This window comes from Lepidochelys olivacea (assembly GCF_965140295.1).
Source record: "Lepidochelys olivacea isolate rLepOli2 genome assembly, chromosome: 1".
Classification (NCBI taxonomy): domain Eukaryota; kingdom Metazoa; phylum Chordata; order Testudines; family Cheloniidae; genus Lepidochelys; species Lepidochelys olivacea.
Window position 1 is genome coordinate 270,524,207 of NC_140411.1, and position 16,859 is coordinate 270,541,065.

At 41.9% G+C, this 16,859-nt stretch overlaps 1 protein-coding gene across 1 annotated transcript in view; it reads left to right on the forward strand.

The window, feature by feature from the left end:
- Positions 1-16,859, forward strand: part of LOC311531382 (uncharacterized protein C3orf20 homolog) — a 57,995-nt gene that overhangs the window by 14,978 nt on the left and 26,158 nt on the right. The window contains exons 5-8 of the mRNA XM_084648705.1: positions 6,051-6,204; positions 7,481-7,712; positions 12,875-12,979; positions 14,761-15,040. Coding sequence (XP_084504831.1) covers positions 6,051-6,204; positions 7,481-7,712; positions 12,875-12,979; positions 14,761-15,040 — 771 coding nt within the window. The remainder of the gene's footprint in view (positions 1-6,050; positions 6,205-7,480; positions 7,713-12,874; positions 12,980-14,760; positions 15,041-16,859) is intronic.

Genomic DNA, 16,859 nt, shown 5'->3' on the forward strand with positions numbered 1-16,859 from the left:
ATGTCCTCAATTATAGGCAGATGGAAATAGTTCTGTTTCAAAGCTTTGTTTAAAGGCTTTAGGTCTAGGCATCGTCTCAGTTTTCCAAATGGCTTCATTACCACCACAAGACTGCTTATCCAGTCTGTGCTCTTCTTGACAGGCTGTGTAATTCTCCAATTTTGTAGGCTCTGCAGTTCGTCTTTCAGTGGCTGTAGGTATTGCAATGGGTACTTTTTTTGGCAATTTAACTGGCTTCTCACTGGTGTCAATCTCTATTTTATAAACACCATGTAGTGGTCTGTCTCCTTGAAACACGTCCCTATAGTCCCTCTGTATCATCTCCTGGTCCCAGGTAATACCATCCAAGGTATCTTCAGTCACCCTGCTATCCACTTCCATTATGTTTTGAACTGTATTTTTATCAGGTTCATGGCTTAGGCAGCCTTGTTGCCCAGAAATGGTACTCTTGTCTCATCATCTATGACCACAAAATCCAGACTTCCTTTTTGTTCCTTCCGTTTTTAAATTTTTATATTTTCCTCACAGGCTTTAATGTGGTATGGTTGTACATTAACCATCTGTTAACAGTCTCTTCCAACCCTATGTCCGAGTTTATCAGACAGATCAGGATAATGTTACAACTTGCACCACAATATAATTGAAATTGTATCACTTTCTTCCCAGGTAACTTGGCTGCATACAACGATTTCTGGTGCTTACTAGGGTCTTCTTGCACTGTGTTTACCATCTGTTTGGTCACCCACATAATGGCCTCATACTCACTGTTGCACTCTTCGGTTACTGTGTGTACTTTAGATTTGTTTTTCTACCCTCTGGACAAACACTTGGTTGCAAAATGATTACATTTGTCACATGTATGGTATTTTCCCCATAATCTAGACACTTTTTTTTCTGTCTTGTGTTTTCTCTACCGCAGTATTTGCATGTGTCTGTACTCTAATCATCTACTAATGTTGTATTGGGTTTTGATTTCTTCTTTATGTATTGCATAGACAGTTTCTGCTGACTGCTCTTCCAGGGTTCTAATCCGCTCTTTAGATAGCTGTGCAGCCCTGCATATCTCTTAGCTTTCCCCCCAAATTAAGGCAGCTTCCCCTAGCAACCAGTCTCGCACTTGTGAGTCTCATATCCCACATGCTATCCGGTCTCTTATCAATGAATCGTTAATATTCCTAAAATTGCAACTGGCTGCTACAACTTCTAAATCAGTGCTGTACTCATCTATCTGGCCCCTGCAGCTGCTTGATCCTAGGTAAAGAAATTATATCCTCCCACCACTTCATTCTTCCTAGGGGGGGTCTGTCCTGGTGAAAACTGGACAGTCCAGGGGAGGGCCATGGCCCGCTGACCTTTCCTGTTCCGGCGCCACTGATTTGCGGGTTTAATGTCTCTGGAGGCTTCAGTGCTTCCATTTTCTGTTATCAGCCTTGTCTTGTAAAACAAACGGTGTACTCACAGCAGTATTCTGCTCTCGGCAGTGCAAGTCTGAACAGTCTCTCCCGCGGTCTAGGACTCGATTAGCTCTGCCATTATGTTTTATGCTTCACTGTGTTTGAATCACCTACCATATAAAATTTTACTCTGACACAGGGTTAATTAAACTCCAGCTTTATTGTGGCTGCTTACATCATGGTGTTTTCAGCGTCATGGCTTTTCAGAAAGTTCCCCATGAGGAGTCACTTCTAAGCAGTTCCCCCCAGGAAACAGTATGTTGCCTGAAAGTGTCTGCTAACGCTCAAGCAACAGGTTTCAGAGTAGCAACCGTGTTAGTCTGTATTCGCAAAAAGAAAAGGAGTACTTGTGGCACCTTAGAGACTAACAAATTTATTTGAGCATAAGCTTTTGTGAGCTACAGCTCACTTCATCAGTCGCAGACCACACCACACGATCCATTGTCTACAGCCAAGCTCTACGATACAACCGCATTTGCTCCAATCCCTCAGAGAGGAACACCTACAAGATCTCTATCAAGCGTTCTTACAACTACAATACCCACCTGCTGAAGTGAAGAAACAAACAGATTGACAGAGCCAGAAGAGTACCCAGAAGTTACCTACTACCGGACAGGCCTAACAAAGAAAATAACAGAACACCACTAGCCATCACCTTCAGCCCCCAACTAAAACCTCTCCAACGCATCATCAAGGATCTACAACCTATCCTGAAGGACGACCCATCACTCTCACAGATCTTGGGAGACAGGCCAGTCCTTGCCTACAGACAGCCCCCAACCTGAAGCAAATACTCACCAGCAACCACACACCATACCACACAACAGAACCACTAACCCAGGAACCTATCCTTCCAACAAAGCCCATTGCCAACTGTGTCCACATATCTATTCAGGGGACACCATCATAGGGCCTAATCACATCAGCCACACTATCAGAGGCTCGTTCACCTGCACATCTACCCATGTGATATATGCCATCATGTGCCAGCAATGCCCCTCTGCCATGTACATTGGTCAAACTGGACAGTCTCTACGTAAAAGAATAAATGGACACAAATCAGACGTCAAGAATTATAACATTCAAAAACCAGCCAGAGAACACTGCAATCTCTTTGGTCACTCGATTACAGACCTAAATGTTGCAATTCTTAAAAAAAACAAACAAAAAAAACAACAACTTCAAAAACAGACTCCAAGGAGAGACCGCTGAATTGGAATTAATTTGCAAACTGGATACAATTAATTTTGGCTTGAATAGAGACTGGGAGTGGATGGGTCATTACACAAAGTAAAACTATTCCCCACCACCACTGTTCCTCAGATGTTCTTGTCAACTGCTAGAAATGGTCCACCTTGATTATCACTACAAAAGGTTTCCCCCCTGCTCTCCTGCCGGTAATAGCTCACCTTAAGTGATCACTCTCATTACAGTGTGTGTGGTAACATCCACTGTTTCATGTTCTCTATGTATATAAATCTCCCCACTGTATTTTCCACTGAATGCATCCGATGAAGTGAGCTGTAGCTCACGGAAGCTTATGCTCAAATAAATTTGTTAGTCTCCAAGGTGCCCCAAGTCCTCCTTTTCTTTTTGCTCAAGCAACAGCAATTTGTGCTGAAGTTTTCTAAAAATCTGTTATAAGACTGCTGAGGCAGCTGCATCAAGGCACTGGAGAGTGTTCCTCCTGCAGTGATTCAGAAGCTGAGAACAGCAATAGGTAAAGTTTTGCTGCAAGAGTCACTCTTCTCCCCACCCCTTCTAAAGTAACCTATTCTGGCACTTGAAGTTGATGTTAATCAGTTGAAGTGCTGCTTTTGGGCCAGATGTAGCCCCAGCCAAGTGGGTCTGTGTGTTTTCAATGTCAAGTGCCAGCAGTAATCACTGCTTTATTCTGTTGAAGCTAATGCTGGGACTCATTTGCCCCTCCCAACAAATCCAGGAATACATGAACAAAAAGGATGGTAAGGCAGGTCTTGGTGGGCCATCATAGGAAGGAAAGTGCATGGTGTCAGAATTTTCAAAAACTCTGGACCTTCTCAGAGTGGGCAGAAGGGAATCCTTGTCCCACCAAACAATATTGACGTTAATGATGTCTCCATCCATGTTGTGATTCTGGGCAGTTCTGCCTCCTCACACTTGTTATGCCTCACAAAACCACTCTCAGATTAAAAATACCCAGAGAGATGTCAGTAGGTACAGCAGGTGTAAAATAGAGGCAGAGCATGCTTTTGGGAGGCTGAGAGCCAAATGCAAATAGCTGCTGACTTACAATGTTAATTCAATGACTAATCAAACCATTATAATGTCCTCCTCCTGCACTTTACGCAATACTTGTAAAACCAAAAGGGAGGTCTTTGAACAACGGAGTGAGGAAGCAATGGGACTGGCAGCAGCCTAGCCAAACAAACAAGCTGTGGCAGACTCCAGTATAATTTACAGCATCCGCACCCTTCTTCTCTCATCCTACAACGAGGACTAAGAGTATGTGTTATGATGCCAAACTAGATTACACAGTATAATGGATCAGACTAGAAGATGGTGACATTTACTAGTGCCTGCTAACTTCCACTCATAGTGTATTGGATCCATTCTTCCTCTCGGAGACCCTAGTCTGATGTGAATTTGAAATGCTCATTGTGGACTTCAGGAGAGGCTGTGATGTTACTTTATCTTCTACTGAACAGTTATGAACAATCAAATTTAATTTAACACGCTGGCTGCACAAATGCGTGAACTTGCTTCTGGGTCACTTTCACAGGCGGTCTCGTTCTGATGGGCTGAATTCATAAAACAGATGTACAAAATAAATCACAGACTGGAAAAACAAACAAACAAAACAAAAAAAAACTTCCACTCATGGGAAGTTTGAAAAAGTCTTCTCTATCCCCTCACTCTACTGATAACTTATATTCAAAATATGCTTTTAAATTAAAGGTCTCATATATATTATAATTAGGGCTGTCGATTAATCACAGTTAACTCACACGATTAAAAAAAATTAACTGCGATTAAAAAAATTAATCACAATTCATCACTGTGTACGTGCTTGCTTTATATTCTTTTTTATTACAAATATTTGCACTATAAAAATGATACACAAAAGAAATAGTATTTTTCAATTCACCTCATACTGCAATCTCTTTATCATGAAAGTGCAACTTACAAATGTAGATTTTTTTTGTTACATAACTGTTTTGTTTTTGAGTGCAATGTAAAACTTTAGAACAAGTCCACTCAGTCCTACTTCTTGTTCAGCCAATCGCGAAGGCAAATAAGTTTGTTTACATTTATGGGAAATACTGCTGCCTGCTTCTTATTTATAATGTGAGAAAGCGAGAACAGGCGTTCGCATGGCACTTTTCTAGCCGGCGTTGCAAGGTATTTATGTGCCAGATGTGCTAAAGATTCATATGCTCCTTCATGCTTCAGCCACTATTCCAGGGGACATGCTTCCATGCTGATGATGCTCATTAAATAAATGTATTAATTAAATTTGTGAACTCCTTGGGGGAGAATTGTATGTCTCCTGTTATGTTTTACCGACGTTCTGCCATATATTTCATGTTACAGCAGTCTCGGATGATGACCCAGCACATGTTGTTCATTTTAAGAACACTTTCGCTGCAGATTTGACAAAACGCAAAAAAAGGTAGCAATGTGAGATTTCTAAAAATAGCTACAGCACTGGACCCAAGCTTTAAGAATCTGAAGTGCCTTCCCACATCTGAGAGGGACGAGGTGTGGAGCATGCTTTTAGAAGTCTTAAAAGAGCATCATGCAGATGCGGAAACTACAGAACCCGAACCACCGAAAGAGAAAGTCAACATTCTGCTGGTGGCATCTGACTCAGATGATGAAAGTGAACATGCGTCGGTCTGCTCTGCTTTGAATTGTTATTGAGCAGGTCATCAGCATGTCCTCTGGAATGGTGGTTGAAGCATGAAGGGACATATGAATCTTTATCGCATCTGGCACGTAAATATCTTGCGATGCTGGCTACAACAGTGCTATGCAAACTTCTGTTCTCACTTCCACATGACATTGTAAATAAGAAGCGGGCAGCATTATTTCCTACAAATTGTAACCAAACTTGTTTGTCTGAGTGATTGGCTGAAGTAGGACTGAATGGACTTGTAGGCTCTAAAATTTTCCATTGTTTTATTTTTGTATGCAGTTATTTTTTGTACATAATTCTACATTTGTAAGTTCAATTTTCATGATAAAGAAATTGCACTACAGTACTTGTATTAGGTGAATTGAAATATACTATTTCTTTTGTTTTTCACAGTACAAATATTTGTAATAAAAATAAATATAAAGTGAGCACTGTACACTCTGTATTCTGTGTTGTAATTGAAATCAATATATTTGAAAATTTAGAAAACATCAAAAATATTTTTAAAAATGGTATTCTATTTTTATTTAATAGTGCAATTAATTGTGATTAACTTTTTAATCGCGCGAGCGATTAATCACGATTAATTTTTTTAATAGCTTGACTGCCCTAATTATAACATTATTTCAAGGCTGTTTTGGCAGCATTAAACATCAAATATAGTTTTTAACTGTGTTTTTTCTATTTTTCAAAAAAAGCCAAAGTTATCAGAGTTGGTGAAGACACTTGAAATCCCAGAGGAGAACATAAGCCATATAAATGACTTCAGTGCAGCCAGAGAATTAAGAAAACTACAGCAGAAGATCAAGACTATTTTGGATGACTGGCTGCAACATTATCGAATGGCTTTTGGTCAGTCACTGTAGAAAAAAATTTTAGTGATGATTTTAATAGTTTTCAGTTTGCTTTTACTTCAGCAGGTACCACAATGGACAAAATAGCTCAAGGCCTGTCCTTTCTCTTCTTGATCTGCAGTTTCAGACTTAATTTTATAGAGTGGCTTTCTGGCTTTAAAATACTGTGCATTGAAACAGATAGAAGGGCAGACTGTGAACTTCTTAATCACATTGGTGAACAGTTAATCACATGAAAGGGTCCGGTGAAGCCAAGGTGACTGTGAAGTAGGGTATCACTCAAGATGAGCAAGAGAGGTGGGTTCTGGCCTTTAATGAGGAAGGCATCAATGACAGTGTCACTTCCACATTTCTCTGGGTCAGTGGCACTGTAACTTTTGCTAGTGTTTGGGGTTTGGGAAAGAAATAAGTTTTTAAAAAAACAAAGACTATCTGAATGGGTTTCTTTGGAGCTAGATATTCCAAACACATTTGCTACTACATTTAAGCAGTACCTTATAATAATACATTAATTTATATTGGAATTCCTGTCTCTGCATGAAATTCATGTCGAGGCATTGGGCCAAAGTATGAATTATGCACCGCTTAAGCCATATTTGGTCATTTAAGAGGAACTAAAGTGATGTATAGACCTCATGCTGGTCCTTTGCATGGGCATGAATTTCACCCACTGAGCACTGGCTGCATAAGAGATATCTTAAACTAAATCCATGACACCATGGTCTTCTGGTTCAGTATAATCTGGCAATGCCTGTATTTTGTAGTCTCTGTATTTGATTCCCTCCAAAGAGAAACATTCCATAATATTTGAGCCCTCTTGTAAGGAACATGACCTTGAATATCATCTTCCTTAGATATTATTTCATTTCTCTTATATCTTGTCCATATTGTTAATCCTGAGGATTTGTATCAGTTCCCATGCATAAAAGTAGCCACCAGTAGAGCAAAAACATAGGTTTGGTTGCAGTTTTTACCCCCAACCAAAGTTACATCTGGTACAATAACCAGTCCTGCACACTAAGAGCAAAATCTCTCTCAAAGCTGCCAGGTCCCGGAGCATGTGAAAAATATTAGAACCAAGATCTGCTACCTGAGGGAAGAATTTAGACTTAATTTCATAGTTGGTCTTGTGCTCCTGAATACGCAGTAGAAGAGTTCCACTTACAGGCACACGAACACAGCTAATTGCAGAAGAAGGGCTTAGTTTTTGGTTGGTTTGTTTGGGTTTTTTTGTCTCCTAAGACTGACATCTAGGGTGTGATGGTGTATTTCAGAAATTGACTCGCCACACATTCACAAAATGCCTGGCCTTCCTCAGAAAGCTTTAAGAAAACGCCCAGTGCAGTCTGCAGCTGCTTCCCTGGTTACCTCAATTGTACAGAGAGCACAAGAGAAGAACAGAGAGGACAGTGGAGCCCACGAGTCAGACAGCTCTCTCCTGCTAGCTCGTTTTCAGTCAGCTCCTGCTCACAACATGCAGGGGGAGCTGTCGCCTTATTCTCCCAGGTAAAAAAAAATAAAATAATTTCTGACTGCCCACTGAAATGTTTCTATGATGAGAACTTAATTGTGCATTATGGTGAATATTAGGTTATTCTAATTAAGCTTAATTATCAGTGGCATAGAACCAATTCTTTCACTGTATCCCCCCGTGGCATTGTAAAAATAACAAGAATAAGTTAGTGACAGGAAAACCATGAAAGGTTTGGGAAAGTATCCTGAACTGACCCTAGAATACAGTTTATATAAAACATTTTACTGGATTATCATCATAGCTTTATATTACAATACTATCCAACAGCTTCATTCAGGAGTGGGGCACCATTGTGCCAGAAAGAGATCTTGGAGTCTTTGTGGATAGTTCTGGGAAAACATCTGCTAAATGTGCAGCAGTAGTCAAAAAACCTCACAATGTTTGGCACCAGTAGGAAAGGGATAGAGAATAAGACAGAAAATATCATAGTGCCACTTTATAAATCCAAGGCACACCCACACCATGAATACTGATTGGAAAAGGTGCAGAGATGGGCAACAAAAATTATTAGGCGCATGGAACAATTTCCATATGAGGAGAGATTTAAAAAAACTGGGACTTTCAGCTTAGAAAAGAGACGACTAAGCGGGGGGATATGAGAGGTCTATAAAATCATGACTGGCGTGGAGAAAAAGTGTTATTTACCCTTTCACACAACACAAGAACCCTGGGGTCACCCAATAAAATTAATAGGCAGGAGATTTAAAACAAAGAAAAGGAAGTATTTCTTCACAGAAGGGAAAGGAGTACTTGTGGCACCTTAGAGACTAACCAATTTATTTGAGCATGAGCTTTCGTGAGCTACAGCTCACTTCATCGGATGCATACCGTGGAAACTGCAGCAGACTTTATATACGCACAGAGAATATGAAACAATACCTCCTCCCACCCCACTGTCCTGCTGGTAATAGCTTATCTAAAGTGATCATCAAGTTGGGCCATTTCCAGCACAAATCCAAGTTTTCTCACCCTCCACCCCCCCACACACAAATTCACTCTCCTGCTGGTAATAGCCCATCCAAAGTGACAACTCTCTACACAATGTGCATGATAATCAAGTTGGGCCATTTCCTGCACAAATCCAGGTTCTCTCACCCCCTCACCCCCCTCCAAAAAACACACACACAAACTCACTATCCTGCTGGTAATAGCTCATCCAAAGTGACCACTCTCCCTCCTCAGGCCCTACGCTACCAGCACTCCCAGCTACCTTCGAGACACCACTGACTTCCTGAGGAAACGTCAATCCATCGGTGATCTTCCTGATAACACCATCCTGGCCACTATGGATGTAGAAGCCCTCTACACCAACATTCCACACAAAGATGGACTACAAGCCATCAAGAACACTATCCCCGATAATGTCACAGCTAACCTGGTGGCTGAACTTTGTGACTTTGTCCTTACCCATAACTATTTTACATTTGGGGACAATGTATACCTTCAGATCAGCGGCACTGCTATAGGTACCCACATGGCCCCACAGTATGCCAACATTTTTATGGCTGATTTAGAACAACGCTTCCTCAGCTCTCGTCCCCTAAAGCCCCTACTCTACTTGTGCTATATTGATGACATCTTCATCATCTGGACCCATGGAAAAGAAGCCCTTGAGGAATTCCACCATGATTTCAACAATTTCCATCCCACCATCAACCTCAGCCTGGTCCAGTCCACACAAGAGATCCACTTCCTGGACACTACAGTGCTAATAAACAATGGTCACATAAACACCACCCTATACCGGAAACCTACTGACCGCTATTCCTACCTGCATGCCTCCAGCTTTCACCCTGACCACACCACACGATCCATCGTCTACAGCCAAGCTCTGCGATACAACCGTATTTGCTCCAACCCCTCAGACAGAGACAAACACCTACAAGATCTCTGTCAAGCTTTCTTACAACTACAATACCCACCTGCGGAAGTAAAGAAACAGATTGATAGAGCCAGAAGAATTCCCAGAAATTACCTACTACAGGACCGGCCTAACAAAGAAAATAACAGAATGCCACTAGCCGTCACCTTCAGCCCCCAACTAAAACCCCTCCAACGCATTATTAAGGATCTACAACCTATCCTAAAAGATGACCCAACACTCTCACAAATCTTGGGAGACAGGCCAGTCCTTGCCTACAGACAGCCCCCCAACCTGAAGCAAATACTCACGAACAACCACATACCACACAACAGAACCACTAACCCAGGAACTTATCCTTGCAACAAAGCCCGTTGCCAACTGTGCCCACATATCTATTCAGGGGACACCATCACAGGGCCTAATAACATCAGCCACACTATCAGAGGCTCGTTCACCTGCACATCCACCAATGTGATATATGCCATCATGTGCCAGCAATGCCCCTCTGCCATTTACATTGGTCAAACTGGACAGTCTCTACGTAAAAGAATAAATGGACACAAATCAGATGTCAAGAATTATAACATTCATATACCAGTCGGAGAACACTTCAATCTCTCTGGTCACGCAATCACAGACATGAAGGTCGCTATCTTAAAACAAAAAAACTTCAAATCCAGACTCCATCGAGAAACTGCTGAATTGGAATTCATTTGCAAATTGGATACTATTAATTTAGGCTTAAATAGAGACTGGGAGTGGCTAAGTCATTATGCAAGGTAGCCTATTTCCCCTTGTTTTTTCCTACCACTCCCCCCCCCCAGATGTTCTGGTTTAACTTGGATTTAAACTTGGAGAGTGGTCAGTTTGGATGAGCTATTACCAGCAGGAGAGTGAGTTTGTGTGTGTATGGGGGTGGGGGGGTGAGAAAACCTGGATTTGTGCTGGAAATGGCCCACCTTGATTATCATGCACATTGTAGGGAGAGTGGTCACTTTGGATGAGCTATTACCAGCAGGATAGTGAGTTTGTGTGTGTGGTTTTTGGGAGGGGGGTGAGGGGGTGAAAGAACCTGGATTTGTGCAGGAAATGGCCCAACTTGATTATCATGCACATTGTGTAGAGAGTTGTCACTTTGGATGGGCTATCACCAGCAGGAGAGTGAATTTGTGTGTGGGGGGGGTGGAGGGTGAGAAAACCTGGATTTGTGCTGGAAATGGCCCAACTTGATGATCACTTTAGATAAGCTATTACCAGCAGGACAGTGGGGTGGGAGGAGGTATTTTTTCATATTCTCTGTGCGTATATAAAGTCTGCTGCAGTTTCCAAGGTATGCATCCGATGAAGTGAGCTGTAGCTCACGAAAGCTCATGCTCAAATAAATTGGTTAGTCTCTAAGGTGCCACAAGTACTCCTTTTCTTTCTCCCTACAATGTGCATGATAATCAAGGTGGGCCATTTCCAGCACAAATTCAGGTTTTCTCACCCCCCCAACCCCATACACACACAATGCCCCTCTGCCATTTACATTGGTCAAACTGGACAGTCTCTACATAAAAGAATAAATGGACACAAATCAGATGTCAAGAATTATAACATTCATAAACCAGTCGGAGAACACTTCAATCTCTCTGGTCACGCAATCACAGACATGAAGGTCGCTATCTTAAAACAAAAAAACTTCAAATCCAGACTCCATCGAGAAACTGCTGAATTGGAATTCATTTGCAAATTGGATACTATTAATTTAGGCTTAAATAGAGACTGGGAGTGGCTAAGTCATTATGCAAGGTAGCCTATTTCCCCTTGTTTTTTCCTACCCCCCCTCCCCCGAGACGTTCTGGTTTAACTTGGATTTAAACTTGGAGAGTGGTCAGTTTGGATGAGCTATTGCCAGCAGGAGAGTGAGTTTGTGTGTGTGCGTGTGTCCCTGTGGGAAAAAAAAAAAGGGCGGGGGGGTGAGAAAGCCTGGATTTGTGCTGGACATGGCCCACCTTGATTACCATGCACATTGTAGGGAGAGTGGTCACTTTGGATGAGCTATTACCAGCAGGAGAGTGAGTTTGTGTGTGTATGGGGGTAGGGGGGTGAGAAAACCTGAATTTGTGCTGGAAATGGCCCACCTTGATTATCATGCACATTGTAGGGAGAGTGATCACGTTGGATGAGCTATTACCAGCAGGATAGTGAGTTTGTGTGTGTGTTTTTTGGAGGGGGGTGAGGGGGTGAGAGAACCTGGATTTGTGCAGGAAATGGCCCACCTTGATTATCATGCACATTGTGTAGAGAGTTGTCACTTTGGATGGGCTATTACCAGCAGGAGAGTGAATTTGTGTGTGTGGGGTGGAGGGTGAGAAAACCTGGATTTGTGCTGGAAATGGCCCAACTTGATGATCACTTTAGATAAACTATTACCAGCAGGACAGTGGGGTGGGAGGAGGTATTGTTTCATATTCTCTGTGCGTATATAAAGTCTGCTGCAGTTTCCACGGTATGCATCCGATGAAGTGAGCTGTAGCTCACGAAAGCTCATGCTCAAATAAATTGGTTAGTCTCTAAGGTGCCACAAGTACTCCTTTTCTTTTTGCAAATACACACTAACACGGCTGTTACTCTGAAACCTTCACAGAAGGGGTGTCCCGAGCCTTTGCCAGAAGCTGGGAGTGGACAACAGGGGATGGATCATTCAATAATTGCCCTGTTCTATTGATTCCCTCTGAAGCCTCTGGCATTGGCCGCTGTCGGAAGACAGGATACTGGGCTAGGTGGACCATTGGTCTGACCGAGTGTGGCCATTCTTATGTTTCTATGGGTTATACAGACACACGACAACTCAGACCCTGACGTGAAGATCTTGCCTTTTAAGGCCCCAATCTCCCAAATGACTTCACATGGGCAATATTACTTTGCATGAGGCCTAAGAAAACTTGAGATTTAGTTCTGCTCTGCCTAGAGTGCCAATTATACAACTCCCATTAACCTATTGGAGCCATGCAACTAAAACCAGAGAAATGTAAGGGGTAATGTTTGTTCTCTGTGTAATCCATAGTCCTTACTCTTGCAGGTGTATGGTTCTGAATCCCTTCCTACTACCAACTAGATTGCTTCTTTTGTTCACACCAGTACATAACAGGTGACATCATTATCAGTTAATTGAAAAACAGATTTCACCCATGTATATGCACCATATATATGTACTGCAGAACACTTATCTGCTTTGTTTTCCTGGCATTTAAACAACTGATTATTTACTGTTATTTTCTCTTGCAGAATTTCTTCTTTAGTAAACAGCAATATCAAACCAGATCAGCCAAATGTGCCTCAGTTCAGTTTAAATAAATACACCCCTGTATTACAGAACTCCTACGTATCTGGGTAAGGAAATCTGAGCATGCACCAGACAAGGTTGATTCTTAGTGTCTTACTGACAAGCCATTTCTGGAGCTGGATAAACATCTTACGAACACTATTTGTTTTTCCTGTGATTCAACACCATTACATGTGATTTCATTATAATACATTAGGAATCATAGTAACTCTGTAAACCAAAGTAATTTACTGTTGTCATACTTGAGATATCTGCAGACAATGAGATGATGTATGATGAGACTGTCACATTCCACTGCTTCTCCCTGTTGAGGATTTGCTGCCATTTTTACTGATGCAGAGGTGCCATTAGCTATTTCCTTAAAGAAAATTTGCACTGTATTTTTCTTTTATTTAACTGAATATGATACACAAGCTCAATGATACCCCGCCTTAGGTAAAGCAAGTAAAGGAACAACATATTCAAATGTACACATGACCAGCCTGTAATTCCATCAGCAGTCTGATATCATGAAGCATGACACCAAAGCTCAAGTAGTTTCTTTCTGACTCCAGAATGCCAACATGGAATAATAACCCTGTTCTATGTTTCAGAGTAGCAGCCGTGTTAGTCTGTATTCGCAAAAAGAAAAGGAGTACTTGAGGCACCTTAGAGACTAACCAATTTATTTGAGCATGAGCTTTCGTGAGCTACAGCTCTGTAGCTCACGAAAGCTTATGCTCAAATAAATTGGTTAGTCTCTAAAGTGCCACAAGTACTCCTTTTCCTGTTTTATGTCTATACAAATGTCTATTGTCTTCCTCCTGTATACAAGATCCCCTCTTCTCTTGACCCTCCTTCACACTTGTTTCTTATCCTTCTGTTAGTTCCCTAAAAATCAGGCCTTCCACTCCTTACACCGTACAGTATACAAGGTATAAGTATCGGATTCAAGCCAACATTTACTCATAGCTCTTTTCATTGCAATTCCTTACTCCTGGTACACTCATATAGGGACTGATCCAACACATTCTGAAAACAACGGGAGTCTTGCCATTAACGTCAATGGGCTGTGGATCAGATCCGTGGGCTTCAAAATTCTTCTTGTTTCCTGCACCTCAGAAAAGATTTGCCAGCTGTGAGGAAATCATGTTGTGAAGCGGGCGTGGCAGGTTCTCTTTTTTACTAAAGTTGTGTGCAAGCCTGCAGTGAGATAGTTCTTTGGCATTTTACCAAGAAATAGGATGATAGGTTCGCACTTCGACAGCACATCTCATCCAAGGACTTTTCAAACATGATCTAAGCTTCACACTACCTTTGTGAGACCAGTAACACTCATACCCACACAATCCATGCTTAACTTCTGTGACTAAATGATTAAAACACAAATACACTACAACTGGCTGTCTAAGGGCATGAGGTGCATGAGAGACCTGCAGAAAACCAGGGAGACAGACCAGCAGACTTTGAAGTCTGCATTCAGGGTTGAGCAATTTTCAAAGCCTACTTGGCCAGCTCATCCAGTTAGGGAGAGCACCATCCAGCTTTCCCCTCTGGCAAGCACAGCAGCTCTGCTCCTACAGAATTCAGGAACACCACAGCATCAGAGATTCTGTCACAGCTTTGGGAACGTCAGCCCTTCAACTAGCTGTGCATGTTGATTAAGCAGAGTTCAGAAAATGTAGGTTTGACCCTGCTGTGCTGTTTATAGATTATGGTTTAAAAGATGCTGTCCTCTGTATTCTGTTTATTTGACATTCTATTTAACTGGCTTCTGTTTTCACTTTAGGACCAAAGCCATGACTTGTCCTCTAATTTCCCCCCCTTTGCTTTCTGTTTCTCATGACAGTGATAAGCTATTGTTTACGTCCCACAGTGCTTGCCCTGTTGTCCTTCGGAGAATACTGATGGGGCAGGAAGGAAAGAGATGCAGATGTAGTAATCATCAGATTCCATATGTATCAGACCTGGAGTATGATCACCTTATTAACAACCAGATGTCTGCCCTGGAACAAATCATGGTGGTCTGTGTGTCTTCTTCCTTGAAAACAAATGGGGATCCAAGTGAAGACAAATTAGAGCAGCTCCACGAGAGGAAGAACAGGAACCGAAGTATGCCGTGTATTCAGGTGGGTTTCATGGGAGTTTAGCACATTTGAAAATAGTTTTTTAAAAAATAACCCTTGGATCCATTTGCTGTTTATCCTGTCACCAAAGTTAGAACAGTTTTCTCACCGTTTGTGTACTCGATACATTTGCATGGCTAGGAGAATACGGAGTAGTAAATTAATCTAAAGACTTTCTCTTCACATTTATGGGATCAAGTTTAGTATGGTATAAGGCAGGGGGTTTCCTTTTTCTTTCTGAGCTCCCCCCAAAACAAGCTATAAAACCCCCCACAGCCCACCTGTCCCACAACAACTGTTTTTCTGCATAGGCGTTAGGGAGTGGCAAGCTGAGTTGCTCGGGCTTTGGCTTCAGCCCCATGTGGCTTGGGCTTTCTGCCCTGAGCCCCACAGAGTCTTAACACTGGCCCTGCTCTCCGGTTTATTTTGGCAGACCCCCTGAAACCAGCTCGCTGTCCCCCAGGGGGCCCTAGACCCCCAGTTGAGAACAGCTGGTGTAAGGTACATGTCACAAAGTGGGCATGAGCAACTCTATGTTGATGAAACTTGTGTACAAAGGGACTGGAACAAGATGTTAGTTAAAAATTGGAGACAGAATAGTGCATGGTGGCTACTTTAACTTACACACTTTTATTGCTGTTTCTTGCGTAATTTTTCTCCCAGTCTCGAGGGCCTTGTCTGCACTGAGGATTTCCTGATTTTTTCCCCCAGCAATGCTGGGAACGAAGCACTAGCAGAAATCTGATCCAGATGTTTCTATCATCATGTTATCTAGTCTTAGATGGCATGATGATAAAAATAAATGCCAGGGACTGAGCTACAGTAATGCTTCCCACCATTACTAGCTTTGCTGAAGCTGCTGGAACAAGATTGGGAGGATTTCAGAAAATCCCACATAGTTGCTGCCTGGATTGATGTGTACATAATACCCGTTTAAGCACCTGAACAGGTCCTTACTGATGTGTAACTTATAACCCCTCAGCAATTGGCCCCATAGTATATATCAATTTTAATTAATCTATATTTGGAAAAAATAGACCATAAGGGGTGAAATCCTGGTCTTATTGAAGTCAATAGGAGAACTCCCTTTGATTTCAGTGGGCCCAGGATTTTCATCCAACAAGTTTAAAAGTGGAAGCCTGGATCAAATACAAATTTAATATCTCCAGTCTGCAAACAGGAGTAGTACTGGCACCACTCTTAAGTATCTGCTAACAATTTCATGTCAGGGTGAGTCCCATACATGTGGTTCCACATAAAAGAGAGGGAAGGAGAGGCTCCTGGGTGCAGGTGTATTCAGGTGTGCATATTGCTCTTCCCTTCTGGAGACCTGGGTTCCAATCCCACTTGAATCTCCAGTAAAAATGGGGTTTTGTGTTTTCCATCCTAGTCCTCGGATATTTGTCCACTTCATAAAACCCTATACTGCAGCCTTCTAATTAGTTCCTCCATGCTAGCGGTAGGATTACTAGTATTTTGAAAGTCAGGACTCCAGTACATCGAGAACTAAATGAGAAGCTTGCACCGTAGCTGCCTGCCATCCGTCCTTTCATAAGCACTAGATTTAAATTTAAACATACAGGTATGGCTTCTTTGAAGAAGTGGAAAATTAACCTAGAAGGAGAAATCCAACAATTATGAATACTATCTCCAAAAACAAGTGTGCTCAGAACAGCTGCCTTCCTCAGTCACGAAGAAGAAGATAATTAGTTCAGTTCAGCTCATCAGGATTTGTGCAGAGGGAATATTATGCACTGATGATTGGTAGAATAAGATTTATAGCCTACATATTTCTATAATTGCTCTTCCTATGTTGCTTCAG